Source organism: Thermobia domestica, chromosome 18 (genome assembly GCF_964235325.1).
Source record: "Thermobia domestica chromosome 18, izTheDome1.hap1.1, whole genome shotgun sequence".
NCBI lineage: Eukaryota > Metazoa > Arthropoda > Insecta > Zygentoma > Lepismatidae > Thermobia > Thermobia domestica.
The window spans coordinates 24,080,493-24,104,206 of record NC_137471.1 but is presented as its reverse complement, the minus strand read 5'-3'; the positions used below and the strand labels follow the sequence as shown (position 1 = coordinate 24,104,206).

Here is a 23,714-nt window from a genome sequence, read left to right as displayed (position 1 = left end):
CCCAAGTGACGACATAGAAACAAATGACTGTTAGAGTGCGAAGCTGAGCCAGGTATATAAATGCTATATTTGTGGTACATAGTTGTAAATATCAACTAGGTGTCACAAGTACCTAAAGCAGTAGGTAGCTGAAGTACATACTTAGCACATGAATATCATATGTACCAAGTGTCGAGTACCTTAAAAGTAGCTGGTACACCTAAATGGCACATGCCTAGCACATCTTGTGCTGTTAGGGTAGTTGTGTAAATATGAAATTGATTACATTTTAAATTTAAAAATGAAGTCTAGCGTCCTGAACACATCATTTAACCCCTTTCCAAAGACATACATAATTAAGGCAAACTTTTATATATATATATATATATATATATATATATATATATATATATATATATATATATATATATATATATATATATATATATATATTACAAATGCAAATCATTCTCTAAAGAACTTGCACGCTCACTCATACAATCTCTCGTCAGTAAATCTAATTAGAAACTTCTGAGAATAAAATCTCAGACGTTTTCTCACGCCGCGTAATTACATTGATTTCTCTTTTCAACCGGTAGATGGAGCTAAAGCTGTTTACTTCTGATCTTGCTAGCCAGCTGAAATAACAACGTATTCTAACGAAGGAAGAGTTCCAAGAGGGAGTTTATTGCTTCAATCTACACGGGAAAAAGGAAAGAAAAAAAAAAAGAATTCGTTTTAGTTCGTTAAAATTATACATTCAACATTTTGATTAATTTGAGCCTTGGAGAAGTTATTTAAGCGTTTATAATTAATTGACTTTGTTTGGAGTTACAATCAACCTGCCAGGGTATTTTTTAAAAAAAGAATACTTAGTATTTAAGAAATATTTTTCTACATTGGAGGCCCTTTGCATCTTATTCTGTATAGAAAGAAGTCTTATATTGCGTTATAAAGTCGCACTTAATGTACAGTAAGAGTAATAAAACTTGGACACCGTTTATTGTTATTTAGCACAAAACTTCATTCTTCTTTTTGGGAGTCTCGATGGCTCCGTAATAAGGAGCTTATCTCTGGTGCAAGGGTTCCCTGGTTCGATTTCAGGCTAGAGTTGCTAGCTCTGGAAATTAAAAAAAAAAAACCGGCACGCCCTCAAAATTCCCTAACATGTAGGTCTAAGTGTGAAGTATCTCTGTGGGGAGGAAATGTACTATCGTGAACAAAAGTGCATTAGCACCTGTATTCTGCACATCCTTAGTAAATTCGCTAATAAGCTTCTGTGCTATAAACGAAAAACTGAAATCGGCATTGATCTTTTTATTATATTTACCAGTAACTGCCACTTCTTTAAAATTATCGAAACAGATGAACAAAAGTATATGAATCTTTACGTGACAATTTTGGATTTGAAAAATGAAATTTATTCTTTAAACTTATACTTCAACTACGGAAAATTGCTTTAAGAAGTCCTTTTTCACTCTCAATAAATGTATAAAATATTCCTTAAAAGTAAATTTCAAATTTTCCCTGATACAGTCTGTGTCATCTCTTTAAAATTATCTAAACAGATGAACAAAATATTTTAATCGTTGATAGATGGTGAAAGGTGAATGTTTTGGATTTACAGAATGAAAGTTACGTTTTAGATCTATACTTCGAATTAGATAGAAATCTGTGATAACCGCTCATAAGGGGACTGGTAATAAGTTTGTACCGGTCACCGGCTTTAATCAAAATAATTAACAGTAATATTTCCGGGCAGACCGGTAAAAAACCGGCCACTTGGCAACCCTATTCCAGGCAACATAAGTTTCTGGTGATCAACATCATATCTATGGGTTTTCCCGAGGTTCTCCAGTTTTCTCTCATTTGTCATTCCACAAATTATTAAACTTGTAAACTCTGCTTCGATAACAGCAGCAGAAATCGTCATTTATTGAGACCATAAAGATCGGAAAGGATTATTGGCAGCTCTTTCTTAGGGATGGTCAAGTTCGGAATTTTTACTTTCCGGAATCCGGAAAGTAAAATCGAAAAAAAAAACAGATTTCGGGAAAAAAGCCGGAATATTTCGAAATTCCGGATTTTTTTAAAATTCCAAAATTTTCTAAATTTCGAATTTTCTTCGAATTCCTGAATTTTTCTGAATTCTGGAATTTTTTAAATTTCGGAATTCTTTGAAATCAGGATTTTTCCGTGAGACTGAATTTTTCGGAATTCGAAAATTTTCTCAAATCCGGAAATTTTCCGAATTCCGGAAAATAAAATTTCCGATTCTGAGAAATTTTAGCGATTCTTACTTTTATTGATTGGGAAAATGGTGACAATCAAAGGTGTCGTGTAAAATTGTGTGTGCTAATAGTTTTTCGCCATAAGGGAAGTATTATAAAATACTAGGCTAGATACTCTCAAACTTGCAGAATAAACAAAGGTAGTATCTAAATATAAAATTCAGATTCTTACAGCTTCAGGAAAATATCTGAAAGGTTCTGTTTGATCGCGTGACACATCCGTTCAGAGCTAGAAAGAACATCCACTAAAGCCGTCTTTGTGTTTCAGAAGGAACACTCGTGCTTCTACTAAGCTGAGACTCTGCTACCAGGAGACAAGGATGTAGAGATCCAAATTACGTTGTCTGAGTTCGACCAATCGAGCAAGAGTTTGTCTCAAACTTAATAAGACGAGTGTTCCAATATAAGCATACAGCATGATGACATACATCAGGGAAAACCTCCAACCCTCTGCCACTATCCTGTTACTTTTAAAGTATTCTCTCCCTTCCACAAAATGGGTCAAAATAAGAAAGGAATTAACGTTTGGAGAACCACGTGTTGCCTGCTGCCATGTCGTGAGTATTCTACTGATGCGTCTACTATGCTCGTTTCATTTCTGAACATGTGTTACAACGTGGCAATGTTGTAAACGTTGATCTTCGTTTGTGCAGAAATACACTTCAGTTATAACTACCGTGACGTTTATGATTGACCCTTTTCTCGATTAACTTAATAACCCCGTGACGTAGCTTCCCTACCTAACATAAATTTTCACTTGGCTTTGAACTGTCAATTCGTTTCTAATTTTGATCAGAGTCTAGTTTGTGTTTCATTCCTCAATTAAATTCGCCCTTTCGAAACAGTTTACGAATGTTTCTCCTAAAATCAGGAAACATTTCTGATTGTTATGCAACCCACTACTCCTTCAGGTTGGTTGGGTTGATTATCGTCTCTAAATATAACCATTTATACCAAGGGGTGTGGAACTTACGGTCTACAGAACAGAGTTCGTAGCTTAAGAGAAATTTCTCTAATCTAGGAAAATTTTGTAGTAAATTTAGCAAAGAGAGAAAAGGGATTTTTTTCTATAAAATGTGAAAATCCGGGGAAGTTCTCGAGGAGATTAGTTGAAGAATATAAATTAGTTTTCTTTGTTCTTCAGAAATGAACCAATATAATAGGAATAACGTGTGTGTGCGTGCGTTCAAAATAGCATAATTTGAATTTAATCTTGGTTGGATGTATTTGTGTGTGTGTTTTTGTAAAAAAAAAAAAAAAAAAAAAGTTAAGTAAAAAGTAAAAGAAACAATGAGCAAAACAAATGTGGTTGACACTTCCTATAACATAGCTAAATTAATCGCATTATATAATATCTGTCATAGGAATAGCGTTGTCTATGATAAAACGAAGCATAACTGTTATTACTGCAGAGAGTTCATTAGCTTTCAGTTTCGTGTGATATTCCCTAACTCCCATGCTACCTGCACATCAGAAAAGCATTGTTGGTTGCCTATATTAAAATTATGTATAGCTTTTATTATGGCAGAGTCCATTAGCTTTTAGTTTCGTGTGATATTCCTAACTTCTATGCAATCTGTGCAACAACAAAGCTTCGTTGGTTACCTATGATAAAACGATTCATAGCTTTTGTTACTACAGAGAGTCCATTAGCTTTTAGTTTCGTCTGATCTTCTTGACTCTTTTATCAGAGTCTGTTACCATATTATCATTATTTGATCATAATCATTACCCCAAATTGTTTTCATTTAGGTTAACTAAAGCAGAGCCAGAGTCTACATTTAAAAAAATCTGGAACAAACATAAAACTAGATTTATTCATACGTCGCAGCCATAGACGCCGACTTTTAATTTTTTCAATAGATCCTCACACATCAGTACTTACAAAATGGGGCACGTCTCGTATCGTTTCTTTGAACAGATCCAATCATCAACTAAACCAGTGGTTCCTTAAATCGGGGGCAACTCCCAGAAATCTTGAAAGACCTTGAAGAGGATATAAACCACAACAGTGGTTTGGTTCTTATGTTATACAATGTACGAACAAGCAGCATCTGTCCATTGGAAGAATTACATTTTGCATTGATAAGTTGTCGTAGAAAAAAACAATAAAGTGTTATATCTCGACTGCAGGCTTCTTAATTGTCTCTTTAAAATTTGGAAAATAATATAGTTAGGTTCTCAAAAATATCACTTCCTCAATAAAAAAGAAAATACTTCTTTAACAGGAAAATGATTGAAGTGGCACGAAAATTTGATCTTGTATTTCATGTGTACTCTTTCTTTTATAAAAACAATCTAGTTCTAGCATTTTCTTCTCAAAATATAGGTGGAAGTATTTTACACTTACTTATCGTATTTTCGGGTGAACAATATTACATGCTCAATACTACATAGACGAGGTGGTTTGTAGTATTAGATCCCCCTATTAAGCTTGGACCCCTCAAAACAAAAATTTCTGGGTGCACGCCTGAGCTAGAAAGACAATTTTAACAAGCTGTCTCGGAAACCAGGGAAATTTTAACAATATATTCAGGTAAACTGGACGAATGACACCTCTGTATGTACTAATGAAATATATTAATAAACATGCTAGGAATTACCTCGATGAGCGGCGTACGCAGAATTTCATCTGGGGAGGAGTTCAAACTTCTAAGTTCACGTCGTGATGCGTATCTTAACATGGTAATTGTTTATTTTATCATAATATTTTGGTCAAGGAAGGATTAAATTTAAAAAGAAAACTCCTTACGTACGCTACTGACTTTGATAATACATAAACATTAACAAGCTATACTGTAAATGTGTTTTATATAGGGAACCAATATGTAATCACTCGAAACGTAGCAATATTCGAATTAACAATATCGCAATATCCCCTTAGATTAATAACAAAACCACACGCTTCGGCACAAGCTCCAAGCAGCCGATGGAGCACGAGGGAATACGAAGAAGACACGAAGAACTACGAAAAGGACTCCTTCAACCCCTCTACAGACTCCACCTCCACAGACTAGGGATGGCAAAACCGGTTTCTAGAAAAACTGAAACGCGAAAAATCGGCATTTTGGTTTTTCCAAAACCGGTTTCGGTTTTCTCCAAAAACCGGTTCGGTTTCCGCAGAACAACGAAACACTATTCTGGTTAGAAATAGAATAAATTTTGGAAAAAACCGGAACCGGTTTTGAAGAAAAGCGAAACCGGGTTTTTGAAAATTTTCAAAAATCGGATTTTCTAAAAACCAAAAACCGATAAACCGATTTTTCTGCCCACCACTACTTCAAACTGGCTATAAAAATGGAAACTTCAAGAGAGAACACATCAGTCACCAACTGACCATATCCCACTTATCTCTCCAGGCTGCTCTGGCCGAGGAAAACTCCCTAACCTTATCTCTGCGCTGCTTCGGGCATGAGGATCCTTTAGACCCAGTTGCTTCGGGCAAAGTCGTCCCTAACCAACGACCCTAAACGACGCTGCTATGGCAGGTCCAATTTATTGATGGAAAGAATTATTAGAGAAATTATTCATTTGTAATTTAGTGTATAAACTGTACAGAAACTTCTATAATAAAAAGGCGTACCGTTTCTCTACCGAATATTATAACATCAAGACGGCTCCGTCTGCTACTCATGCTCCGAATAGTTCACAGTCAGACTCATAGTTGCCGTTAAGCGCTACTTTCTACTTGACGTAAAGAGATGTCGCTAGCGTGTGGAACCACTAGCAATAACAAAACAGCTTTGGAAACTTCTAGAATAATTTAAAATCTTGATTTTGCTTCTGAAATTTCTGAAAGCACTGTGAAATTAAACTTTTGGTATCACAATTCAGTAAATTACATTGTTTTAAAGTTAGACAACTTACTACAATAGCCTATAATATGTTTATCTTAGGAAAAGAAAGGAAGTTTCTAGTGGAAAGATCTCAAAAAAAAAAAAAAAAATGGTAAGAGAAAAGGGTTACTCTTGGACATGTCAAAAGCAATATCCTAAATTGGAGAGAAAGTTTTATCCAATAGTGGATAGATGGCGCCAGCGAAAGGATACGAGAATAATGAAGATAGATGGCACCATGTCAAGCTTTTGTGTTTGGTCTGTTGTGTACGAATTTATGGTCGTTGGTTCCATTGCAGCGCTGTTTCCAGAAACAAGTAGTTTGTAATTTTGCTAAGAAAATCGAGAGCAATGACCAACGCGTTCAGTAAATGAGTTTGTTTTGTTTCACTCCACACCTCAATGAGATTAACTAATTCTGTAAATTTCATGGGTCATCTAGTAAACAAAATAGTCCAGGAAACAGTGGTGGATATAGGAGGTAAAAGCTAGGGGGGTACACACTCAGAACCCACACTATGATTGATATATCATGAGTATACAATGTTTCATGAGCCCTACTGAAATTTTCAACTTAACTTTCCTGATGGATATTATGGCTGGGTTAGACCAGGCCCGTATCCAGGGGGGTCTAGGGGGCCGGGCCCCAATAAATTTTTGGTGTCCCCCATAAAACTTCCAGGGTAGACTTGCAAATGAACTATAATATGGGGATGAACTATAATAAAATTCGATCAGGCCCCCCTAACTTCAGCCCCCCTTACATTTTTGAGCTGGCTACCGGCCTTGTTTGGACGTTGACATTGCGGACCACAAAGATTGTTTTACACACTGTACAACACAAAAGCTTCAACTGAAACCAGGTCCGTATCCGCGGGGGTCTAGGGAACAGCCCCCCTAAAATTTTGATGGACCCCTAAAATTTTTACGGTAATCTTGCAAATGAGCTATAATATGATGATGAACTATAATATGGTTGGATTGGGCCCCCCTTAACTTCTACCGCCCCCCCCCTACATTTTTGGCTGGCTACAGGCCTGACTGAAACTATACCTAATGTATCAAAAATTTTCCAATAAAGAATAAAACGTAACGCTTACAATAAACTTACAAAATTAGCTTCAATTATTTTTGTCATTCAAAAAACTGGGGAGATTAGCCCTCGGCTCCGGGCTGGACCCGCCACTGTGAGGAAATTATTTCATTCCTCCTGAAAAGACGGTAAAACTATTTGTGGAATACAGAACTAAATGACGATTAAAAAATTAAAAGCAATCTCTGTGTATAAAATAAGTCGTAAGAGATTAATCAACGAATCGCCCAAAAGGGTTTCTCAACCTGTGTAATGCATACACTGATGGTTCGCAAGCCACTGTTGGTAATACAGAATTAATAATTAATGTTTAGATGGTAGTAAAAGTTGAGAACTCCTGGCTTGATCTAGAAACTTCAAATTTGGACAGTTCTCAGCCTTTCTGACGTATCCTATGGTATAAGTAATGATTTTTTTAAAAATTTGACATAGAACAGGATAAGTAGCAGCTATTATTTTTATATTAACATTTTCAGTCCCAAATCCGATCTTAGTCGGATTTGAATTGAAATGTAGTCTTTCATATCCGACAGAAGTCCAACCATATTAGATCATCATCTGTCAGTTTGTCAAAGTTTCAGAGTTTTCTCAGTTATATTATAGAGGTAAAACCAATTTCAGTTGAGGGAGGTGGTAATAAAGAATGACTGGGATAACACTTAAATGCTTTGTTCAACTCAGTAGAGTACGCAGGATTTTTTTTCGGGAGGGGTCCAAACTCAATATGAGGTTATTTTATATTAAAATTCTTAAAATTATCCCTAACTTAGGCTCAATTTATACAAAAGTCGAAATTTCGGGGGGGGGGGGTCCGGACCCCCAGGACACCCCCTGCGTAAGTCCTTGGTTCAACTCTGATAAGTAGTGTCAAGGTCTCTTTGTCCCAGAAGTAACACTTCGATCCTTCAAATCCGGAATGGCGGAATGCGACACGTTTCCTGAAAAAGCCGGCCCTAATTAAGATGCAGATGGATTTCAAGTGTCAGTCAGTAACGGATAGGAACGGTGAAAGAAGCCTTTAGGGGGAAGAAAAGTCTGTTTTGTGGGTACCATGAATAAAGAGTTGAGAAAAAGAATCATAAAATGTTTCTTGTGAAGAATTGTACTGTATGGGGCAGAAACATGGACATTACGCAAAAAATGATGAAAAATGACTGGAAGCTTTCGAAATGTAGGTGTGGAGAAAAATGGAAAGAATTAGTTGGGTGGAAAATGAACGAGAGGATGTTTAGAAACGGTGAGAGAGAGAAAAAACAATTTTAGATATTATTAAGAAGAGGAAGAGAAACTGGTTGTGACATTAGCTAAGAAGCAACTGTATCATAAAAGACATGCTAGAGAATATGGTGGAAGAAAAAAGAGGGAGAGGTGAAGGAGACAACAATTGATGGACGATATCAAAACAGAAAAATTGTACGTGAAAACGAAAAAGTTAGCTGAAGGCCGTGATGTATGGAAGCTTCTCAGTTGCTGCAAGTGATCTGCCAATAATAGCAGAATACCAATAATAATAATAATAATAATAATAATAATAATAATAATAATAATAATAATAATAATAATAATAATAATATGTCCAAAGAAAAAACGCATGGAATATTAAACGTCTAGATTACATTAAGCCGAATAAAATAACATGCTTGAAGGTCAATTCTGATGCGTAATTTTTGACAAAATCGAGAAAAAAGTAATTATTAGGGATGGCCACGAAGTTCCGGTTCCGGCGGAACCGGTTCCGCGAGGAACCGGTTCTCGGAGATCCGGTTTTCAGAACCGGTTCCGGACTTGGATCCGAAAACCCGGTTCCAGAACCGGATCTTAGGAACCGGTTCCAGACCTGGATCCGAAAACCCGGTTCCAGAACCGGATCTTAAGAACCGGTTCCAGATCTGGATCTGAAAACCCGGTTCCAGAACCGGATCTTAGGAACCGGTTCTAGATCTGGATCTGAAAACCCGGTTCCAGAACCGGATCTTAGGAACCGGTTCCAGACCTGGATCTGAAAGCCCCCAAACACCCGTAAAGGAAGCACAAAGTTCACCTTCAAAAATAATGCAAAGAGGACCATGCACTTGTGCCTTCCCCGCCCAGACCCGCTTGTGCCCCCCAAAAAAATTTTGGTCCACCAGTGGGTGTTTAGCCAAATGAGTTGGCCAGTTTGCCTGTTTAGCCAATGAAAATGAAATGAAATCTTTAAGTTTAACGTCCCACGGTTATGCCGGTTAGGCTAAAGGAGACGGTGATAATGAGAAATGAAGGAATGGTGGAATGAAGAAAGTGGGAGGAAACGGGAGAACCCCGAGAAAACCCACGAGCACGGTGTTTGTCCACCACAAAGTCCACACGGCGCGAGCTGGGATCGAACCAGGGACCCCAAGCACCGGAGGTGAACGCTCTACCATTGAGCCACCGCGCCCCCCTGTTTAGCCAATGAGTTTGCCAGTTACCCGCTTTATTTAGCCAAATGAGACAAGCTGCCGCCGCCTGGGCGCCTGCCTGTCGCTTCCACCATTTCATCTAGCACATTCTTCACAGCTTGCCAGCAGCGCGCGTTTAGCGTAGGGATGGTAACAAAGTTTCGGTTCCAGCGGAACCGGTTCCGCGAGGAACCGGTTCTGTTTTCAGAACCGGTTCCAGACCTGGATCCGAAGAACCGGTTCTAGACCTGGATCCGAAGAACCGGTTCTAGACCTGGATCCGAAAAACCGGTTCCAGACCTGGATCCGAAAAACCGGTTCCGGAACCGGATCTTCAAGAACCGGATCCGTTCAGACCCGAAAACCGGTTCCACCAGGAACCGGTTCTGGCCATCTCTAGTAATTATTATGGCAGCGAAATGAACGTCAATAGTAGCCAATAATAATTTGCCGTTTTTTATTTTGCTGAAAATTATTGTCATTTTTTTGTGAATAGTGTATGTAGGAAAATACCTTGTTAACAAGGAGATTGTGTATATAAATAACGTTGTTTGTCTTTGTCAGCGGTGGCCCACATACTCCTTTACATGCGCATTACTTGTAATATGCATTTTTTTACAGGAAATTTTCTTTCTCCAGATTTTACGGTGGAAATTTCAACAAAACATTCAATTGTTTTTTTTTCTGTTTTTAGTGCATTAGTAATGCATTGATCGATATAACGTTCTCTGAAGCTCTGAGTGGTATGTGCGATATTAAATTCTCTGTACCTTGTATTGGGATGAAATATTTACGCCATGCACCAGCCCTTATAGCTCATCCCTTGTATTATTTATTATTATTATTATTATTATTATTATTATTATTATTATTATTATTATTATTATTACTATTATTATTATTTCTCTACAACATCAAAAACTTATTTAATCTTCATCAGTCTGCAGCCCCTGAAACTCTTACGGTTCTCTAACACGCAACCCTACAGGGAAAGAAGAAAAAGAAGCAGAAAACCCAGACGAAATAAATCAGTGTGGGACTGCAATTACATAGCTGAACAGGTTGGCCAACGCTTGGTGTTACAGCTGCTGCGAGTGATCATAGAGTTTTAGGTTTCGTTGCTATGGAAACAGAATAGCAACCACTTTTTTTCTTTTAAGTTGATGCAGCTGCGGATATTTTTTCTTTCTCCTTTTAGAACCATTTTTCTGCATTAGTTCCTCAGAATATGAAGCTATTTCTGTCCTTGATATATATATATATATATATATATATATATATGCTTTTGATCATTAGCGGTTCCAGAAAACTCGTTTGTAGGGGGCGGATTACCACTTGGGAGATAAATGTACTATACGCTCAAAGTATGCGGAAAAATGAAGTCTTTAAGTTTTACGTCCCACGTTTACGCTGGCTAGGCTATAGGAGACGGTGATGATGATAAATGAATGAAAATGGTGGTGGAATGAATAAAGTGGGAGCAAATGGGAGAACCCCGAGAAATCCCACGCACACAGTCAGGGCCGTGCCATGGAAAATCTGCGCCCGGGGCGAGCGTATACGACAGCGCCCCTATATATATATATATATTCCAAGTAATTTTGCCTATTTCCTTATTTCTCTCCCGAATTTTGCGCCCCCTAACTTCGGCTCGCCTCCCCATGGCACGGCCCTCCACACAGTGTTTGTCCATCACAAAGTTCAGTTGCCACGGGTTGGAACTGAACCAGGGATCCCTATGCATCAGAGGTGAACGCTCTACCACTGAGCCACCGCGGCCCCTCAAAATATCAAGTTTTACATCGAAACCTAATAACGTAGTGCTGCCCATGAGATGAGACGAGCCAAGAAATAAGGTTTTCGGCCATTTTTTTCACGTCTTATTTTATAAATCTTTGTACAAAATGTATACTCTGAATTTTTCTCTTAGTTTCATCTATAAGCTATCAAAATCCTTCCCGTCATGAGAGGTCCATGAAGAGTGTGGTATAACAACATTTAAATGACATTTGTTATTGGAATAATGACTTACGTGTCTTTTATAGGTTGCACGGTGGCTCAGTGGTAGAATGCTTATCTCTGCTGCATAGGGATCCCTGGTTCCATCCCAGCCAAAACCCAGCCGTGGGTTTTCTCGGGGTACTCCCGTTTCATTCCACATTCTCATTCGACCAATTCAGCCATCATCATTCACGGGTCTTAATCATCCATCTTCCTTGGGTTAAAGTGCATTTAGGTGGGACGTTAAACTCAAAGATTTCATATATTTTTTTTTACTTACGTATCCTTAAACGATGATAAATGGTCTTCATTATATTCGTACAATCTCTTTATCAATTTATAGTGTTTAGACTATAATTCTAAAACAGTGTTAGTAATCTAAGAGTTGGGTGAACTAATGTTATCGACAAGATTCCTGAATTTTCTTGTTTTGTATCGATTCTAGTGGCGAATTTAGAAAGATGGCTCTGGTTTCGATTACACTGAGGGAAAACAACGTATGTGGCACACGTAAAAACGTAGGTTACATGCGTAAATCCTGTAGTTTTTTGGACTTAACGTAAGACCATATGTAACATACTACAGCTAATCTATAACTGAAGACGTATGTTTTATACGTATTTTACGTGTATGTGTTCCGTATATACGAACTTTTTGTAAGAAACAAAGAATTGTATATGGACGGTCAGAATCTCACCTACAGATGGACGTATATAATATACAGCTGTAATGTACATATCCGTATGTAACATACAGAAGACTGTTTAATGTCAAACATCCTGCAGTGGAATGATGTAATATCTAAACAGGAAAATGAGTTGAGTTTAACTTCCAGTTCAGCAGCAAAGTCATATGAGGCGGAACCTACTGATTAACGTTGAATCCGAACCACATGAGCTCCCGCTGGGAATCGAACCCGGGTCTCCCACGCCATAGGCGCGTACACTAACCGCTTTGCCACGGATGAGCTCCTAAGCGGGAAAAGGGCAGTATATATGTAGCACACGGATTTCCGTAGTAATCAAACGGATGCCGTATATTTCTAGAATATACCGCTGTCTGGATAACGGATTTTCCTCAGAGTGTCTTTTCGTTTTCCATACTATTACCATAAAAGATACAGATAGTGCCTTCATTCCAATATATATGATTGGGTGTATACATGTATGAGACGTTCTTTACGAGGAGGAAAAAGAACTTTTCAAGGTTAGCACAGAGAGAGAAAGAGAAAGCAGGAAAAATATTCAATGGGATCTCCATTTTCACATTTCCCCACACTTTTTTTTTCATTTCCATTTTGAGAGAAAAAGGTGAAGCAAATGGACATAGCGGAAGATGCAATCCACTCTGTATGCAAATGTGAAATGCCTTCTGTGGCGTGACACGAGAAGGAAATATGAAAGGACGGTTCTGTAGAAAAGCTGAAGTATTCGGTCAAACTGAGATCAAATAGAGAGCGCGAAAGGGAGAGATTAAAAGATGAAGAAGCATAGTTTTTTTTTTTCTTCCATCTTCATCTTTCAAAGTTATCCAAGGAAGAAATGGTAATGGAGATTCTTTTTGGAAGATTACGTTCCTTCTACTTTCATACAAGAAAGGGTGGAACGCAAGAGATGGAAACCTTCAACATTACTTTTTCAATTTCAGTACACTACCTTCGTTCTCGTTCATCAACTTGTGGACATCTCCTGACCCCTCAACCTCACTTAACCTCAATCTTGTCACTCATACTTTTATCCTACAGCCTCCTTCAGTCTCACATAAACTCATAAAACTTATTCTCACACTTTGATCCCACAACGTTCTTCAACCTCCTTGACCTTCATCTTGCCATATTGTTAGAACTTATTCTCACACTTGTATCTCACAACTAGAGTTTGTGTCACTCGAGAAAACACGAAATTGGGTGCCCCACAATTTACATAAATATTGTCCTTTTAGGCGCGGCTCCAACCAGAGGCACGAGCGGCACATGTACTCCTTGCTCCTCCCCAGTTGCAGCCCTTCTCAATCTTATCATAGTGTTAAAACCTACTCTCATACTTTCAACCCCAACGTCATCAACCTCACTTAACCTCAATCTTGTCATAATGTTAAACTTATTCTCAGTTTTATCCTGCAAATTTTCTTCAACTTCACTTAACCTCAATCTTGCCATATTGTTAAAACTCATTCTCACACTTTCATCCCACAAATTCCCCCAACCTCACTTAACCTCAATCTTACCATATTGTTAAAACTTATTCTCACACTTTTATCCTGCAATTTTCTTCAACCTCACTTAACCTCAATCTTACCATATTGTTAAAACTTATTCTCACACTTTCATCCTGCAATTTTCTTCAACCCCACTTAACCTCAATCTTGCCATATTGCTAAAAATCATTCTCACACTTTCATCCCACAAATTCCCTCAACCTCACTTAACCTCAATCTTGCCATATTGTAAAAACTTATTTTTATGCTTTCATCCATCATCTTCCCCCACCTCATTTAACCTCCACCTTGCCATGTTGTTAGAACTTATTTTCATATTTTCATCCTGTGGCTTTCCCCAACCTCACTAAACCTCCATCTTACTATATTGTTTCAACTTATTCTGACACTTCCACTCCGCAACTTCCCTCAACCTCACTTAAACTCAATCTCAGGCTTGCAACTAGGGTTTTTGTCACCCATAATTTATGTAAATATTATTCTTTTAGGCGCGGCTCCAACCACGTGCGCTAGGGGCACATGCACTCCTTGCTCCTCCGTGGTTGTGGTCCTTCTCAACCTTGCGATATTATTACAAAATATTCTAACACTTTCATGCCGTAACTTTTCTCAAGTCTGTTTCGGCGTCCCCCACAGGTGACATAAAATATGACGAAATTATTATTTCTTTACAACTTTAAAATCAGACTGACAACATTGAAAACTGTTTACAAGGAATGATGCATCTATGATCATCCCCTATAAACAATTTTCAATGTTTCCAGTCTGATTTTAAAGCTGTAAAGAAGTAATAATATCGTTATATTTTATGTCACCTGTGGGGGACGCCGGGACCGACATGGTTAATTTTGCTTTCTACGAAAACCACGCGAGTAGTGCTCTCAAACGGGTCGGGTCAGGTCAACTCGGGTCGGGTTATCGGGACGGGTCAGTCGGGTCAGCTCGGGTCGGGTTGTCGGGTCAGGCTAATCGGGTCGGGTTGTCGGGTCGGGTCAGTCGGGTCAGCTCGGGTCGGGTTATTCGGGTCGGGTTATCGGGTCGGGTCAATCGGGTCAACTCAGGTCGGGTTATTCGGGTCGGGTTGTCGGGTCGGGTCAATCGGGTCAGCTCGGGTCGGGTTATCGGGTCGGGTCACTCGGGTCGGGTTATCGGGTCGGGTTGTCGGGTCGGGTCAGTCGGGTTATCGGGTCGGGTTGTCGGGTCGGGTCAGTCGGGTCAGTTCACTTTGGTCAACTGAGTTTAGGTTGAGTTTAAACTCGGCTGGAGTCGAAAGCTGCTGTTTTTCACTAGCTGCCTAATTAAAAATAGCAATTTTCAATTGATTTTATAGAAACCATAAATCTATTTTGAACACTTGCAGTTAGTGTTTTTATGATAAATGCTTATTTTTCTACTTGTGTGTACTTTAATTTTTAAATGTGGAAGATTGATTTTACCAATCGACTGTAATATTAATATCTACGCCAGTATGGAGTCTGGATTTAGAACAAAACTAGAAGTTGTTTAAGCAACGCCAAAAGAGAGATTGGATATGGACGATCAAGCCCAAGCAGGGCCGCTGTGGCTCAGTGGTAGAGAATTCATCTTTGGTGCATGGTGTCCAGTAGCGTAGCTAGAGTTTTTTCAGGGGGGGGCAATGAAGGGCCCAAGAGGATTTTGAGGGGGACATCTCCAATATATATATATATATATATATATATATATATATATATATATATATATATATATATATATATATATATATATATATATATATGTGTGTGTGTGTGTGTGTGTGTGTGTGTGTGTGTATTCAAGGTGAATGTTTCCATCTTTATTGTTCATGATTTTACTCTTTGGAAAACAGTGAAAATATAAGAATTTAGTACCTCAAACAACTAGGATTCATTAATGCAATTGATTTCTAATATAAGTAAATAGTTATTTAATCATGGCGTTTAAAATATGTGTAGCTGGTTGACTTAAGTGGAAGCAAATACACTTTTACAGGTAAAGAAAATAACTTATAGGTTCATGCCTCTACTGGAAGAGGACCTTTCTATTCGTGTTGGCAGCAGCAAACATATCCACAACTTGTTAAAGATCTAACGATTTAGCAATTTTCTTCTCAATATAAAGTAACACTAAGTTTTTCAACCTATCATGAGTCATTGACTTGCGTATACAAGTCTTTAATCTTTTCAAAGAAGAGAATGACCTTTCACATGTAGCACTAGAAACTGATATAATCACAGAGATGATACCTAGCTTGTAGGTTTCTAGGAATGCGTTTTTGTAGACACAAAGATGATCAACGAAATTCGTTAAGGAATCAGCTTTCGTTTTCTTCTCGTCTTCATACAACTTAATTGTTAGAGCAACCCACATTATGCTTTATTTCTTGTTTAATTATGCTTTTTTAAAATTATGCTTTATTGTTAATTTCAATGATTATTTTACATTAATCGTGTATAATGTATATTTATTATAAATCAAATATTCTAAATATCTTGATCTAATTATTGATATTTTTTTGCAACTAGTTTCTCTCATATTTAATGAACTTTCTACTTAATTCATTTTAAAGAGATGTGCTTTGCTCGAATAAATTTTTTCTATCATTTGTGTGCGCCTTACAGGTACATATATGCAGAAAGGGAAAGTAAAAGATGCCACCGAAGTACAGAAAGTGCTTAAGTACAAAAAGTAAACATAACAATACAGTGATGACGCCAGAGGGGGGCAAGGGGGGCGAGCGCCCCCTAGTAGCTACTTCTGCCCCCCTGACTGCCGCCTAGACTGCCCCCCCCCAGACTCGTACAATCTTTAAACATTCTTCATGTAGTATTATATATCAGTATCATAACCAATCTCATTGACAAATTGTAGTCTACTTTCCATGAATTTACTATGTGGCAGATTAATCCTCAAGCTTTCTTCTTTGAGCGTTTGGGTATGCACGCATATTTCTGTTTTCTAATTTAGCCCCTTTTGAGGTAAATTTTAGTTATACTTCTTTCTTATGATTTTTAATAATTGTGTAGCGAACAATAGTAGATTTGGTCGACTTGTTTTCTTCTCATTGGATCAACTTCAATTGGAAACAAAAGAAATGTAAAACCAGTTACGTAACTTGTTTGTATTTGTCCAGGTTTGAAGTTTTCAGTTTCATATTTTGTTTTATTTAAAACTTCTTTTTTCTGAAACATTATTCTCGGCTTCCAATATTCAGAGGCTGTGCTTATAACAGCTTAGTTTGCAACTACTAGGGCTTAATTTTTTGAAGGAGATAAAAAGAGTTGTGTTTTCCCTTGCTGCAAATGATAATAATAAAATTATGGAATGAAATTGTTCCCAATAAAATGTATTGTCAGAGTGCTGATCTTTAGTTAGTAATTGGTTTATACTAGTGCTCCTTTACTTATTTTGTTTCAAAGTACTGACGTGACTTCTACCATATTGACTAGGAACTGCTGAAAAATTCGTAGCCCAACCCAGAAGGAGTGCACGTGGATTGGTGAAGTTTTACTTCTTCTTCTCTTCCCCCGAGAGTCAATATACTACCTTGTATAGTGCTCCAGCTTTTGCAGAAAAGTTAAAAAAATCTAGATTTCCTCGCATCATTGTTCGTAGCACTACCCCTACCAGATCTAAAATGGCATCTTTCAAGTGTTATTTAAGTTTGGGAAATAAGTACACGTAATAGACGGAGCTAAATCTGCGGAATAAGAATGATGATCTAGACATTGAAATCCTAGATTATGCAATGTCAGTTATGTTCGCAGGGGCTTGATGGACAGGTGTATTCTCCTGAAGGAACAGAATTCCTTTCTTTTCATTTTCCGCAGCGTTGAACTTTGAATTTTTCTTTCAGTTTTGTAAGTAATGTAGAGATTGTGGATTAAATATCTGACCATTGAAGAGGTAGTCTGCCACTCCATACTTATACCAGAAGAATGTTCCAAACAGTTTCTCAACCTACTTCTGTGTCTTGAACTTCTTGGGGCGATGGAGAAATGAGTGCTACTACTCCATTGACTGTTGTTCCGATTCAGGATCATAGTGGTACAACCATATTTCATCTATGGTTACTATTCGTCAGCGAAATTGATCAGCATTACTGTCAAATTGGAAGAATACTTCTCTTAATGCCGTTACCCTTTTATTCTCCTGACATATATTTTGGGAATCCATTATGCCGAGAACTTGCGCATACCCAAGCCATTCTGAATTATGCTACCGACGAGTTCCAAAGAAATGCCCAGAATCCCTGACACAAGTTTTACTGAGAAGGTAAAAACTGAGAAAGTGGGGTGCAGACCTCAGACTATAATAAATATAAATAGCTTAAATTATTTTTGTCACACAAAAACTGGGGTGGCCTAGGCCCTCCGGCCCCGGGCTATATCCACCACTGGCTGAAATGCTGCAATTTTCAAGAATAATGTCACAAATTGCATCCATGATTCCAGGAAGAGTCATTGCTTTTAATCATCCTGGATGTAAAGCATAATTTGTTGAGAAATTGCTACGTTTATACTAAGCCAATTACTTCTTTAACACTATATATAACGGAGGAGAGTCCCGCGGTGTTTCACTGATTTCCTAATTAATTTACTTCGGTGACTTTCCTTGGTGGAACAAAAATGTTATAACAGTAAGGATCTGGATGTTCGTGAAATTATCTGTTTGGGCACACATAATCACTTCAGAGGCCTGAAACAATAAGAATTTCATTATTAATATGAAAATTTATATTTGTACATACAGAGATATGTTTTTCTAAACTACGGTTTCATTTTTCTACCTAGTACCTACACTCCTTCTGGATTGGACTACGACATTTTCAGCAGCTCCTCGTAAATTCTCTCTCTGTCTCTGTCTCTCTCTCTCTCTCTCTCTCTATATATATATATATATATATATATATATATATATATATATATATATATATATATATATATAGAGAGAGAGAGAGAGAGAGAGAGAGAGAGAGGGAGAGAGCGAGAGATACGTAGCATATAGACGGATGTGTTACTTGTAGCATACGCGAAAGTAATTCAATTTATGTTTAGGCTTCAAAAGTTTCATTGAAAAATATTTCATGTGCAGACGTTATTTATTTGTTAGTTACAAATTTTATTTGAAATAAGTTTAATTTATAATCATATAGATCTAACATAAAAAAAGCAACGAAATACACAATGTAATGTAAAATAAGTCAAACGTAATAAATATGTCATTTTTGGTATGGCAAATAGCCGCCCCAGAAAATGTATCTACCCCTCCTTTGCCCTCCTAAGAACTTAAAGCTGGCGTCGTCACTGTAACAATATAGTATGGAGTTCTTGCATACTATTTATTGTTGGCGGAAAAATTTCTTCTTTTCTTTTCTCCACATCAAAGGATTGCACCGGAAAGTTTACAGAAATGAAAATAAGCTCTTCATTGTTGCATTGGTATGTTCTCAATGATTTTGCATTGTAAATATCGGCTTTAAAAAATATTAACACAGTGTGTTAAACTTTCAGTTAAAGAGAATTTTCCAAGAATTGTGCTATATATTTTAAATTATGCTTTATGCTTTATTTTCTAAAATTATGCTTTTAAAACTAGTTTCCCAATGTGAGTGCATTTTGGCGTTCACCCAGTGTCGTGACCATAGTGCTCTCAAACGGGTCGGGTTGACCCGACCCGACCCGTGACCCGACCCGACCCGACTCGGATCGGGTCAGTTCGGGTCGGGTTGTCGGGTCGGGTCAGCCGGGTCAGTTCGGGTCGGGTTGTCGGGTCGGGTCAGTCGGGTCAGCTCGGGTCGGGTTGTCGGGTCGGGTTATTCGGGTCGGGTTGTCGGGTCGGGTCAATCGGGTCAACTCGGGTCGGGTTATTCGGGTCGGGTTGTCGGGTCGGGTCAATCGGGTCAGCTCGGGTCGGGTTGTCGGGTCGGGTTATTCGGGTCGGGTTATCGGGTCGGGTCAACCGGGTCAGCTCGGGTCGGGTTATCGGGTCAGGTCAATCAGATCGGATCACGGTTCGGGTCAGTCGGGTCGGGTCGGGTCATCGGGTCGGGTCAGTCAATTCGGGTCACGGGTCGGGTCGGGTCGGTCTTCAACCCGACCCGACCCGACCCGTTGAGAGCACTACACGCGAGTTATTGACATGACACTGGTACTGAAGTATTCACTAATGAAGCAGCTCCTTATGACACCAGTATACGATAGTACTCACAATGATTAATAAGATATTTTAAATTATGACTAGCGCTTAAAATTTAACTTTTGTATACCTAATAACAATTTTGAAAGATGAGACAAAAGTATGAAGCAATAACGTCACTGAACTTAATGTTAATTCTCATGTGCACTTTTTGAAAAACAATGGTAAAGAAACACAAATGTTTATGGCCTACAAGAGTGTCGTTTCTTGTCAATAACAATTAATATTTTTTAAAAAAATGCTGGAACAGTTTTTAATGTACATGTAAGAACTACACTTTTAGCTACATATATCAAGTAATATTTATTGATTTTCCTCTTGTAATAGTGACACATATACGAGCGTATTTCCAAAAGTTTCCGACCTTATTTTGTGCCACTACTAATAAACCGTTCATGACATACAAGTACCCTCTATGGACGAAATAATGGATTAGTTTCAACTGTTTATCTGCGTCAGTTTATTGAAGGTAATCATGTGAATCAATCACTGTGCCTTGAGCTCATTCATGGTAGTCCTTTGAATCAGTCGCTATGTGTTGAACTCATTCAAGGTAGTCATTTGAATCAGTCGCTGTGCTTTGAACTGATTCAAGTAGTAATTTTAATCAGTCGCTGTATGTTGAATTAATTCAAATTAGTTATTTGAATCAGTCAATGTATGTTGAACTCATTCAAGGTAGTCATTTGAATCAGTCAATGTGTGTTGACCTCATTCAAGGTAGCAATTTGAATCAGTCACTGTGTGTTTAGGTCGCATGACTACAGACAAAGACTGTGGTTTCGAGGAGATTCAACACCCTCCCTATAGCTCAGATTTAGCACTGCAACCGTGGCAACAACACTCGTGTGAATTGGACCATTGTCATGCAGTGCGCAAGCTCAGCGCAAAGCGATTAATTCAAAGTACTGTCTTGAACGAACTGACGCAACTAGACAGTTGAAAGTGACACATGATTTCTCCTAAAGATGGCACTACATGTCATGAACGGCTTATCACTAGTAGCGCGATATTTCAGCTCCAGACCAGAAACTTTTCGAAAAACCCTCGTACTCTCAACAGTAAAGCCACATACTATTTGCAAAGAAAAAAAAAGTCACTAGTCTGAAACCGAACGTTGAGTAACTCGAAAAAATTTATTATGTTTACAAGGTAAACATCCAACTAACATATTTGTTTTATTTTTATTTTTTGCAGTAAAAGCCAGCACCAACTTGTCCTGTTATCAGTGTTTGGTAACTTCGAATACGGAATGTGACGATTCTTATCTGAAACCCTGCCCACCGAACAAAGCTTACGACAGTTGCGTCATCCAAATCAGCCAAACAGGTAAGTGAATAAATAATATACAGTGTGGTCCATAATTTTTAGGACTAGGACACAAAAACAAGAACAACATATACAGTGCAATTTTTTTCGTGTATATTCAAAATGCATGTGTTGTTTGTTTATTGAATTTTAGTGTAGCTTTTCAGCACTGGGGTTATTTGAGACGTGGTACTACATAAAGTGCAATTCAAACCACCGTTCTAATTTCGGACTCGGCAGCATGGGCATGAAAGGATTGCGGCCCATAGCCACTAGACCAGCAATGGGAATGATAATTGTGCTTGTAACGAGATATTGAATGCAACGCCCAATATGTTACTTGTCAAAACACGGGAATACTGATGAAGTAATCAGTCAAAGCTGTTTGGACGTCTGCAACGTCATCAAACAATGCTCGTTTTTAGCCCCAATTTTACTTTCAACAGAAGAAAGTAGTTAGAAGGAGACAGATCATGATAATATGCTGGACATGGAGCAGAACAATCTCCTTGGAGGCCAAAAGCCGCTGACTTAATGCATTGTAGATCGAAAGGGATCAGGAACGTACGCAACGAATGGGTCCTGGGGAACTGGCCGGACATCCCTCCATGAAATTTGGCTTTTCTGTAAATTTACTATAATTTTAGAGGTAATTTTAGAAAATTTAGTACGAGATATACAATAATTGCACATTTGAAGCGAAGCAATCGGACTTTATTGATTAATCCCGTTTTTCGGTTATTATTCCTCAATGGTACGTCCAATTGGGATATGCGACTCCTTATGACACTCAGAGCACGCTCGCAAATCACCATGTTAAATTTGATTAAGAACTACAATATGTCAAATTTGGTTAGGCATTCGGAGAAGTATTCCGTTAATTGAATACCTAAGTCAATGAAAGAAGAGCTTGGCTCGAATCGCTTTGAAAAGTATTGTTATATATACAAAATAGTAGTTTCTTTAAATATATTTGACTAGAATCTGGGGGGACGCGTCCTCCCCGACACCCCTGCTAACAACGCCCATGATCTAACCAGCTTGTATTAACGGGTAACGGCGATTTTTACAGTGGCTTTCTACAGGCCCATATCTTATAGTTGTAAGCGATTTTTTTTAAAAACCTGTATTGTGAGCCGAATTCGTTAATCCGTTAAGGTATTAACGGATAACGTTTGGTATGTATAGCCTATATCCCATGGATGTAAGAGAATTTCTGAATTCTGCTTTTTACAGTAGATTGCTAGAGAGCAATTATCTTGGAGACGTTCGCTAATGTAGTATATCCATTAGCGGGTAACAGTGGTAAACTATATCCCATACATACACGTAATTTGCGTGATCTTCTCTACTGTCTTCACCACTCTTGGGAGCCGCCACTGGCTGCATTTGAACAGGGGCGATCGGGGCAATGCCCCCCCCCAGAAAAGTAAACGTTCTTATTTTTATATATAAATAAAACCCATCCCAGAGTTTGGGGCTCTTAAAAGTAGTTGTAAGTAGCAGTATTACAACCTACCGCCCCCCCATCAGAAGTCCATCCTGGATCCGCCCCTGTATCTGAGACAGTTTGAGGTTAAACAAACTGTAAAACCAGCTGGTTCAAATGTAACTGTGAGGCCTTACACAGGCATCAATGTGTTTCAAAGATGTGAGAAAGATTTCGTTTCAGATATTTTGAAAGAAAATGTTTTTTATTTTTTTTATCTCTTTTGATTTCTTCCTTCTTTGTTGTTGTTTTTTCTGACACACTCAATTTTTTAAAAACGTCTTAGTCTCACAGAATTGAATAATGTTGACCTAGAGGGTTGCATTTACTTCGTAAGGATTTACGTTGCTTCTAGATATAAAAGTTCCAACCACTGTTTTTTATTTTATTTCTTACTTAGTTTTTTCTTAACCAGAAAAAATCTTTAAAGAGAAAAAGAGAAAAGTCTCCAATTTCTAGCTTCCTCTTTGTCCCATCTGGGACACAAAAGACACCGGCTGGAAGAAAGGTCAAATGTACAAAGACTTTATCCAGAAGTTACTTTATATGATGTTACGGCTCCAACAAACTCTCTTCGTTCGTACGGAAGTTTCGAATTAAGTTTTTGAAGCCCTAAAGGGTCCCTTAGTTTCAGGATTTCTTTTAGGTAATTTTCTCCTGAGGAAAAGGACCTAATATAGGAAACAAAAGATTTCTGTAAGCTTGAAAATAAATCAAAAAATTTAAGGGAGGGCTGTAGTTATGTGTTTTCCACTTTATATTTCACGATATTTGTAGGGACACTGTAGTCTGGGGGGGTTAAAGTTTTGGATTCATGTCCGCGTGGTCCTGGGTTCGATTCCCGGCTGGTGCTTTCCCAATTTTCGGCGTCTACCCAGCGTCGTGAAT

General features: G+C 38.1%; 1 protein-coding gene across 1 annotated transcript in view; it reads left to right on the top strand.

Moving 5' to 3' along the window:
• Nucleotides 1–23,714, top strand: part of LOC145675764 (uncharacterized) — a 165,558-nt gene that overhangs the window by 122,558 nt on the left and 19,286 nt on the right. Inside the window, exon 2 of the mRNA XM_081746423.1 lies at nucleotides 21,227–21,358. Within this exon, the coding sequence (XP_081602549.1) occupies nucleotides 21,227–21,358 (132 nt within the window). The remainder of the gene's footprint in view (nucleotides 1–21,226; nucleotides 21,359–23,714) is intronic.